We start from the raw sequence: 11,700 nt of genomic DNA on the forward strand, positions 1-11,700 counted from the left end.
CTTATGATTATTATCCTACTGTTTACCAATTGTTTGTCATCATCAAAAAAGGGGAGATTGTTGGACCTAAATGTCCTAATCCTTGTTTTGATGATTAATAAACAATTGGTGTGCTACTAATTATCTTTAAAGGTGTTTGTATTGAGCTTGCAGGTCCCCTATTGAAATAAATGAAATTGCTTCTGTCACAAAAGTGAAAAGTGCCTAATATGGAAGCATACCACAAGAAAGGGATAAGAAATTATATTTGTTTATGCTCTGTTATATTCTATTCATTGTGAATTTCAAGTAATTGATTGTGATGGCTCAAGGTTCCTTCTTTTCTAAAAGTTCTTTTAGATATGGCCTTTTTTCTAAGTACTTGACTTTCAGGGATCAAAATGTAATTTTCCAAAAGAAGTGATTTTGAAATTATTTTTCATCAAAATGAAAGTTCTAAAAATATAGGTTATAAAAATTCAAACGGATTGAAAAATGGATTTTTGTAGCCTAAGTTATGATTTTTCAAAGTTTTAAAGAAGAATTTTTGTGCCCCCTAAACACAACCTTCGGCTTCCGAAAGTCAGGGACAGAAACGAAAGTCCCCTATGTTCGGCCGCCGAACATTGACTTTCGGCCGCCGAAAGTGGGTTTTTCAACCAGCCCCCAAAGTGTAACCTTCGGCTTCCGAAAGTGAGGGACAGAGACGAAAGTCCCACACTTTCGGCCGCCGAACATTTAACCTTCGGCCGCCGAAAGTGTGTTTTGGGTCTGCCTCCGAAGCCTAAAGTTCGGCTTCCGAAAGAGAGGAACAGAGACGAAAGTCACCCAAGTTCGGCCGCCGAACTCTGACTTTAGGCCGCCGAAAGTTCTTTTTTAAAGGAATAGTTTCTTCACCTCAAATGGTTCGGCCGCCGAACTCTAAGCTTAGGCCGCCGAACCTGAGTTTTTCTGGGCACGGTATAACGGTTATTTCTGAACATAAACGGCTCTATTTGCATTTAATGCATCCCCAACGGCCATATTTATGATAGAACTATAAATACAACTTGCTTTTGATGTGAAGAGGTTACAACAACCATCTAAGCAAATATTTATTGAGATTACAGCATTTTTCATTCTCTCTCTCTCTCAAAACCTTGAGCCAAAGCATTAATTTCTTGAAAGTTTGTTTTGAGTTGTAATTGGTTGGCTCTTCTGAGTGAGTAAAGGTTGTTGAGAGATTCTGTTGTTGTGAGTGTGGCATTGAGCAAAGAATTGCTCTAGAGTGGACATAGAGATTTGTAAAGAGCAAAGGCTTGCTCTAAGATTGTAAGGGTTTTGATCTTCACCCAAAGAAGATTTGATAGTGGAGTTGAACTCTCAAAGTGGACTTGAGGAGAGGACGTAGGCTTGGATAGCTGAACCTCTATAAATCATTGTGTTGATTTTTCTTTTCCCTATTCTCTTCTAATTTCTTGTCTTTGCCTTTAAATTTTTTATAAACCCAATTCACCCCCCTCTTGGGTTGCCTCAAGGGACAACACTATTAAAGTTAAAAAAAGTTATCTGAATTTTTAACGAGTTAAAATAAAAATAAGAATAAATTAAAAAATTTATAGCAAAAAATAATAAGTTAAAAAAATTAAATAAAATGCATTATCTTAATTTAATAATATACAACTTTCCTTTTACATTAAATTATTTTAATTTAATAAAAATAATTATCAAATAAATAAATCAACAAACAATCAAATATATTAATATCACAAACAAATTAAAATACCTTTCCACAAAATATAAAATGGCAAAATAAAAATAACCCTTTAATAATAATTTAAATGTTAATATAAATAAAATAATTTTAATTCAGTTATGTTGTGGTACAAATTAAAAATCATATAATGGCTAATAATTAAAAAGAATTAGAATCCTGATTTTCACTTGAACAATATGAAAATTTTTAATATAATAATATAAAATTATGTTATAAATTTCTTTTAAATTACTATTAATATACGTGCACCTTAATTTATTTAAATTATAACAAATATAATAATTAAATTAAATTTTGAGCATATATGACTATATTATTTATATTAAGAATAATTTTTTAGAGTAAGTGGTATTCAATTTAAATTAAAAAAATTATCGAATTAAATTAATTTAAAATTTTAGTTTGTTTTTTTATTTTTTTAGTTTGATTTGATTTTTAATTTCAAAATTTTAAATTATTTTATTTTTGTTCAATTTTAATTAAAAAAAATTAAAAAAATCGAACCGAATCGATCGGTAATAATAGTATATTATTTTTAATAATATAAAGATATTATATTATAATTAAGGTTAAAATATTTTAATTAAATTTTAAAATATTAAAAATAAGGTGTAAAAAATAAAAAATTTATTAAAAATTCAAACTGATCAAATCAAACTGAATCGAATTGAATTAGACTGATACGATTCAAATTAATTTCTAACTAAAATCGATTCAGTTTAATTTTCATAAATATCAAAATTTTGATTTTTAATTTATTCAATTTGATTCGATTTTAAATCAAATTAAGCTCATCTTAATAATTCTTACGAAGTTTAAAGAAAAAAATTAACTTTAATAATTAATGAAATCGATTAAGTGTATGTGCATGGTTATATATAAATTTTAAAAATTTTATTACTATGATTATTAGTTTTGAAATTTTAAATCAATTGATTATTTTATATTAAAATTAATTATTTGATATGGTTATTTTTTATGTTTGTAATTAATATAACTATTATAGCCTATAAAAATAAATTTCTATTGAAATTACTTTTACAATAAAAAAAATTGAATTGTCATTATATTTGCATTTATTAAAAATAAAATTATAAATTGTAACCACTTTCATATAAATACTCAAGATATAAGTTGATATTATTATTTATTTATTTTAATAACTATTAAAATAAATATTTAAAATTAAAATATTTATTTCAAATTTATTATAATTAACATTTTACTAAGAAATCATTATAATAAATTAAATTTTTTAAAAATTAAAATTTTAGCATCATTTGTTAATGTTTAAAGAAAATATGATCAAGTTTAATTTAAATAATGATGAATATGTGATCTAAAAGCATAATAGTTTAAATCAGATAATGGATTTGCTATTTTATTTGCTTATTTTTGTTAAATTTATTACTTTAATTTTTATTTGTTTTATTAAATTTGAATATGATGATAATTTAAAATTTAATATATTGAAATTAGTAAAGAATGAAAGAGAAATGAAAATATCAAAAAGGAATAGAAGTAAAGAAGAGGGTTAAAGCATAACAAATTAATATAGGGAGTAGATAGTATTTATTTTTTTTTATAGGGATAATATTTTCGATAAAAAATACACTATATTAATAATATTTTTATAATTATATGCTTTGTTCATATTTCGATTAAAAATTAATAGAAAATTTTATTTTTAGTATAAAAAATTCTTAATTAACAAAAAAAATTAATTAGAGTAATATTTAAATCTAAAAATAGATATAAAAAAATATTTTTAAATCTTGTGTTTAAATCATCCGTAGCAATAAATAAAAATATAGAGATGGTATAATTCTATTTAGAGTTTTTATTTGTTAATTTTAAATTTTATTATACTCAACTGATTTTTTTTGTTAATTTTTAAGGAGAATATAAATAAAAGGTGATGATCAGATATCCAGAAAAATAGGGTTTTATAATGGGTTTGTGAACTTAGGAAAAATTTAGTCCTAGAGGAAGATATTTCCTCCCTTTTATACTCTTTCCTTTCCTCATGCGATATGGCCATCCCGCCATAGGATCACCTACCCCTTGTTGCAGGTTCGTATATATAGATGTCCTCAAGATCATTTCTGTGTCAGACTAGCATTTAATTTCCTTCGGCGCGTGAGTGGACAGGACTGCGAAATGACTGGATCCGCAATCATTTCTTTCCGTGCCCGGATTTGAGGAAAAAGGACCGGAACCCAGAAAGGTCTGGCTTTAAGGCTGAACTGGACTGGGCCGGTCTGATCAAATGACTTAAATAGAGGTCTAGTTTGGAGGATGAACGGGTTGGGTCCGACTTATTTGAGGGCTTAGGAGCTTTCGGGTTGTGGACTGCTACTATGGACTCGGCCTCGTGATGGAATGGAGAAGTCCAACGGTCATCAAAAGGTATAATTGTAAAAATATTATTAGTATAGGATATATTTATAATAAAAAATTAAGGATATAATCTTTAAAAATATTAAATTTAAATATTTTATTGATTTTTTAATTAGTTATTTTTAATTTATTAATTTCCAAAAAATGGAAGTATCTATGCTATTTTAAAAAAAAGTTTGATAAGAATTTTATTATAATTAATATATCTATATTATATATAAAAGTGGAAAGAGGGAAAATAATAGAATTGCCAAATTTACTCTTATGTTATTTAATTATTTATAATTGACTTTAAATTTAAAAAAAAATAATTATTTTATTATTTAAATAATTTTATAAAATATTTATCATCTATTAATGCATATTTAAATTTTTTATTTATGAGTTTAATTAATTTTATTTGATAATTGTGTAAGATAATTATTAAAATTAATAATTTTAATAATATCTAAATTAATTTTTTAGATAAATTTATTAAAATAATAAATTTAAGTATTAATTAAAAATATTAAAATAATTATTATATATCGTATTATTAGAATTACATTTAAATATTAAATAATTTTAAAAAAATAATATAAAATAAAAATCTTATTAATATTAAATTATTCGATAATATCTGATTCTTTTAATTATTAATAATTATATCAAAAATTGAAATTAAATATTAATTAATTATAAAAAAATATAAAAATAATAATTTTGATAATATAAAATTATTAGATATTGTGTTGATCTTTTAATTATAACAATTATATTTTATTTTTAAAGTAAAAATAGTTATTATTATCAAAATTAATTTAAAATTAATAAACAAGTGTGTAAATTTTAAAATATACATAAATAGTAAAAAATTCAAATTTTGATATTAGAATTTAAAGAATAATAAATGATAATATAACTTGGATAATGATAAATTAATTTTTAATTAAGAGTATTAAAATATTAAAATAATTATAATAATATTAAATTATTATTAAAGTGAGGAAGAAAGGTACATGATGTAAAATTCAAGTACAGTCCTCCTACTACTGTAAACCCAAACTCATGACCCAGAACGAAACGACAACTCAAACAATTAAAAACCACCAAGTCTAAATTCCAAATTATAAAAAAAGATAATTAATTGTGAACTCCAAGTTCATGACAAACTAAACTATGCCCAGCTTCTGATTCCATCTCGCCATATCTCTGCTTGCATTCATACCAGAAAACACTGAAAACCACAAAGGTGAAAAACATATCTAAGCAAAGAATCACAGTTGCAAAGAACCCAAAACCAAACTGAGTTAAGGGACCGAGTTCATCATCATCATCTGTTATTACAACATAGAACACAACACAGATCGGAATGCTTATTACTGCCAGAATCCCCATCAGAAACCACCCTTGTATTTCTCTTCCGGCGATCTGTTTCCTGGCTCTGATCACCGCCTTTCTTCCGCCACAGTCTTCTTCCACGACAGAAACTACAAGAGCTAGAGCCCACTGTGCAGACAAATAATGATAAAGAACGACAGCCAGAATTCCCACGACCCAACCCCAAATGGAACTAGAGATTATTACAGACAACAATTTGACGATAATTATGATCAAAACAATGTAAATTGCAGTGAGGAAAGAAATATACAGCCATGTGATCAATGGGTTTTTCCAGGAAACCCTAATCCATGAGAAGAGATCACTGAACTCTACATGTTTACCAGTATAAATCGTCGACGATGCATAAATGGTTAACGTGATTCCACAAAGGGAAAGAATCGAAAAGACTCCGGCGAGGAGGAGTTCAATACCCAGAAGAGATCTTACGTCGTTTTGATCTACAGAAGATTGCTCGTAATCATCTTCTACCTTGTGCAGTAAAGGCCCTGCTAGAAGATTGTGAATCAAGACAAGGAGATATAAGGGGGTAAGTAAAAGGATCATGAGTTGAAGCATCAACTTCTCATTTCTTGCCGGTAGCTTGACGGCCTCCCTCAAAATTTCGACGGTATTCAATGGAAAAGCCACCCGAGATCTATCAGTTGCTCCTCGTGTAGCCATTTGCAATGAATTCTCTTGTTTCTGGTTTGAACTCTTCATGTTCTATTTCAATAAGAGATCAAGACACCGACAAGATCAGTTTTGGCAATCTTAAAATTTAGCTACTGATTAACAAATGTTATTATATTGGTAAAATATATATTTATAATCTTAAAATTAATTTAAAAAAAAACTTTAGAAAGGTCTCCGTTCGGATGAGTCAGAGACAAGACAATCATATCAAAAAAATATTTAAAAATAAAATAAAGATTCTTCCTAATTTTATTATAAAAGGTTTATGATATAATTTTACCGTACAGTAATAGGAAAGAGACACGTTTCTTTCTTTGATGACATCAATGACTTGGGCTGGAGTCATGAAACTCGTCAACAGGTAATAATATTAATATTAATATAAATAAAAAAATGAAAAGAAATAAATAAATAGATAATAAAATATAATATTAAAGAGAGAACAAAGCAAAGGAGTATGCAGGGAAATGGTGAACTAAGGAAGGTGCATCTAAGGGTAAAAACAACTGTGTGAATATTTTTTTTTATAATTTTCTGTATGTCAGAGAATCGGTGCTCCACAGTCCATACGCTAAACAATTACAGGGAAATGCTCTGATCATGGATCCGTACAACAAATATATAATTGTTTTTTTTAAGGATAATACAACAATCATACAAGTAATAATTTTAAACTAATTTGTATACAGGTTTTTTTAAAGTTAGGGATTGAGAAATTGAGATGGTTGAATTCATAATCTTTTTGATTTAATTTGATGCTTGTACGACTGCAATTTATATAAAATTTTAAATATTTATATTATTTCGATTTTTATTTATCATGTATTAATCAAAATTTTAATTTATTAGAGATTTGAATTACTTAATACTTAGATTTTACTATTGATGTGGTTATGACCTTAATAATTTCGTAAACAGCTATCAATTCTCTTAACTTTGCTTCCTTTCCCTTTTAATCATAGACTCTTGTTTGAAATAAAAAATTTATAAAGATTTTATTAAATTTAATTTTTTTTCAATTATTTTTTTGTTTAGAATGAAATAATTTATTTTTTTTAATTTATAAAATTTTTATTTTCAAAACAAATAAAATTATACATAATATTAAAAGAATATTTAATTTTTTTTAATAAAATAAATCATAAGGGAGAAAGAATACACAACTATGAACAGTGATGCTTTGTCAAAACCTAACCCTCACTCCGACTTTACAAGATCAAGCGCTTTCACCGGGTTGAGCTCTAGCAACCTCAGCTTCCCTTCATTGCTCCTTACCCTCCTTTTATTGCTTCCATGGAGAGCTTTTCTAACAAAGAGATAAATAAAAGAGGAACAATACCCGCAATGATCAGATTCGGTGGAAGCTATAAATATAATGACATAGAGAAAACATTATGCAACACAAAATCAACAAACTACTCAGAAGCTAAACATCTTTAACTCGCTCATTGGACCATCACCAATGTCAATTAGGTGTAAGCATTCAGTCGATTCAGTTCAAAACCGATCGAATTAATCAAAAATCAAAATTTTAGTATTTATAAAAATCGAACCGATTTGAATCAAATTGGTTTAATTCAGTTCAATTCGATTTGATTTATTTAGTTGGACTTTTTATTTTTTATACATTACTTTTAATATTTAAAATTTAATTGAAATATTTCAACATGATCATGGTCTACTCTCTACATTATAAAAAATAATATAATATTATCACTAATCAATTCGGTTGGATTTTATTTTGTTTAAACAAAATTGAACCGGACTGAAATAACTGAACACACAAAAAAAATTGAATTATATTTTTAAATTAATTCAATTCGATCGATTTTTTAATTTGAACCGAATATTATTCACTCCTAAAATTAATTTTTATTTTTTTATAAAAAAGAAATTTCATTAAAAAGAATAGGGACAGAAAAAATTATTCCCTTCTACTTTTCCTTAGTTAATTAGTTTAAGCATTTCAATTTTTATTATTTTCAAATAATCCTAATATGCTAATTTTTACTATAAATTTTATAAGAATTAAAATAAAATAGTATCAAATTTTTTTTTTAATAATAGTGGAGTTTCATAATATAATTTTTTTCATTATACTAAAATAAAATTATTAACAACAAAAAGTAAATATGCTGAAAAATTAGTTATATTTTTCAAGTTATAATTGGCTTAAAGATAATTATTGCTGAAAATCTATAATTTTAAGTAAAACAAAAACATAAAATCATTAATTTTGAAATTCTTATTGCATTAAGATAGAAATTTCTTTTACTTCTTGATTCGTGAGAAAAAAATATTTCTTATTATTTAGTGTAAAGATCATATACAAATTATATAATTTATCTTACAATACATCCTATACATAGGGAAGAAAATATTAATTGGAATTTGCTAGAAACAAGCTAGAAATATATGGCTTTATACATACTATACATGCTAACATCCCCTCAAATTGGAGATGGGAGACAAATCCATCATATGCAACTTGGATAAGTAAGTACTGTGCAGAGAAGATGATAAAGACTTAATAAAAACATCGGTAAACTGATAACCTGAAGACACATGAATAGGAGAAATAAAGCCTTTTTGTAGCTATTCATGGACCAAATAGTAATTAATGTCAAGGTGTTTGGTATGTTCATGGAAAACGAGATTATTTGCAATATGTATAACAGCTTGATTATCACACTGCAGAGAAACAGAAAGATGCAAGTCAATATAAAAATCTTTAAAGATGTAAGAAATCTAAAGGAGCCCACAAATTACAGCTCTCATGCTACGATACTCTACTTTAGCAGAAGACTTAGAAGCAATTGGTTATTTCTTTATTTTTCCACTAATGAGAGAATCTCCTTAAAAAAATAAATAAGCCAATAACAGATTTTCTGAAAAAGGAACAAATAGTCTAATCTGCATTATAGTAAGCTCTTATATGAGAAATAGAAGAATGAGCAGGAAAGAACAAGCCTTGTGAGGGACAATACTTAAGATATTCCAACAAATGGCAAGCAACATCCTAATAAGGGTGTCTAGGAGTAGACATAAACTGACTAAGATAATGAACAATAAAACTAATATCAGATCGAGTTATATATATATATATATATATATATATATAATAACCTGCCAAACAATCTCTTGTATTTGTCTGGTTCATAAAGGAGGTCACCAGAGAAAGGGTAATGATGTAAGCCTAGAGAAAAGGGAGTAGAAGCTCCCTTTACTGTATTGATGCTAATATCATACAAGATATCTAAAATGAACTTCTTTTAGCTTATAACAGTGCCAGAATATGATTTGGATATTTCCAAATAAAAAAAAAATATTTCAAAGAAGCAAGATATTTAATAGTGAGTTAACTTATGGTGCAAGGCTACCTTAACTTGCTTCATAGTAGGCATTGAGGTGCCAGTAAAAATAACATCATCAACATAAATTAAGATAGCAAAAAAATAATTATTCATATTTCTATTGAAGAGGCAATGATCATAAATAGATTGAACAAAGCCTAAGAACTGAAGAAAGTAGGTAAATTCTAGGTTCCATTGTCTAGAAGCCTGCTTTAGGCCATAAACAGATCTTTTTAAAAGGCAAATATGTCTCGGAGCAGCCTTAGAATAGCCTGCATATAGACTTCTTACTCTAAAAAATTATGTAAAAAGGCATTATTAATATCAAGTTGAAAAATAGGCCAATACTTGGAAGTGGCCAAAGAAATGAAAATTCCGCCACAAGAGAACTTCCTTTAGCTTATAACAGAGCCAGAATATGATTTGGATATTTCCAAAAAAAAAAAAATATTCCAAAGAAGCAAGATCTTTAATAGTGAGTTAACTTATGGTGCAAGGCTACCTTAACTTGCTTTATAGTAAGCATTGAGGTGCCGGTAAAAATAACATCATCAACATATATTAAGATAGCAAAAAAATAATTATTCATATTTCTGTTAAAGAGGCAATGATCATAAATAGATTGAACAAAGCCTAAGGACTGAAGAAAGTAGGTAAATTCTAGGTTCCATTGTCTAGAAGCCTGCTTTAGGCCATAAACAGATCTTTTTAAAAGACAAATATGTCTTGGAGCAGCCTTAGAATAGCCTGCAGGAGGCTGCATATAGACATCTTACTTCAAGAAATTATGTAAAAAGGCATTATTAATATCAAGTTGAAAAATAGGCCAATACTTGGAAGTGGCCAAAGAAATGAAAATTCCGCCACAAGAGAGAACCTCTCTTTAAAGTCTAAACCTTCCACTTGGCTGTAGCCCTTGGCTACTAATCTAGCCTTGTATCTATCAACCTCTCCATTAGGTTTGACTTGACTTTATAAACCTTTGGACCCAATTGCCTTTTTTTCCTTTAGATAAGGATGTAAAAATCCAAGTACTATTTTGTTCAAGAGCCAAAAGCTCTTTATTCATGGCCTCAATCTAATTTGGATTAGCAGAGGCACAAAGGAAAGTGTGAGGTTCATGAATATGTAAAACTGAGTTAAAGTAAGTATGATAGGACTGAGTAAAGTTGATGGAGTAATCATGAGATATGGTGGAGGCAAGGTGGTTAACAACAAATTCTTGCATCCATTGAGGTTTATTATGAATTCTAGTACTTCTTCTAGGAGGTGGAGAGGAAGCACAAGTCTCAATAATAGGTAAGTATGGGTTAAGAAAATTACTAGGTGATTATGTGGTAGAGCTACTGTCAGAATTGGGAGTAGCAGAGTGAATACTAATAGTATCATATGTAGGGATTACAAGAATGACAAGATTAAGGGCAAAAGACTGACTTAAGATTTTGGAATCAAAAAGGAAAATAGACTCATGAAATAAGACATCTCTACTTATGATGATCTATTAGGAAGATAAGTCTTGTAACTATACCCCTTTTGAGTAGCAGAATAACCCAATAGAACACATTTCACAACTCTAGAATCAAATTTGTCCCTTCTTGGATCATGATTAACAGCAAAGTAAATACAACCTATAGTTCTCAAATGATTATACATTGGTGGTTTATGAAATAAAGCCTCAATTGGAGTTAACTATCCAAGCTTCTTAATAGGTATTCTATTAAGAAGATATGTAGCAACCAAAATGCATTCTGACCAATATATTTTAGAAAAATTAGCTTGGATTGCTATGTTTAAAATATATTTATGTTTAATCTCAACCACCCCATTCGTTGAGGAGTGTAAGGGCATGTAGTGTGGTGAATAATACCCTTGGAAGCAAATAACTGATAACATTTGTTATTAGCAAATTCACTTCCATTATCACTTCTTATGATCTTAATCTTACTGTGTTTCAACGTATTGAATAAAAGAACATAAGGAAGAGTAGGTTTGATCTTTGAATTTAATCATGTAAGTCCAAGTGACTTTAGTGTTATTATCTACGATGGTAACAAAGAACTTTGCACCAATTATAGAAGGGACAACAAAGGGTCCCAATAGGTCTACATGAAAAAACTTAAAAGGCTGGGATGTAATACTAGTGCTAGCATGAATGGA

General features: G+C 27.7%; 1 protein-coding gene across 1 annotated transcript; it reads right to left on the bottom strand.

The window, feature by feature from the left end:
- Window positions 1-5,257: 5,257 nt before the first annotated feature.
- On the bottom strand, window positions 5,258-6,217 carry LOC110630466. Its single transcript, XM_021777977.2, has one exon. The coding sequence runs from the start codon at window positions 6,215-6,217 to the stop codon at window positions 5,258-5,260; it is 960 nt and encodes a 319-aa protein (XP_021633669.1).
- Window positions 6,218-11,700: the final 5,483 nt, after the last annotated feature.

This window comes from Manihot esculenta, chromosome 13 (genome assembly GCF_001659605.2).
Source record: "Manihot esculenta cultivar AM560-2 chromosome 13, M.esculenta_v8, whole genome shotgun sequence".
Lineage (NCBI taxonomy): Eukaryota > Viridiplantae > Streptophyta > Magnoliopsida > Malpighiales > Euphorbiaceae > Manihot > Manihot esculenta.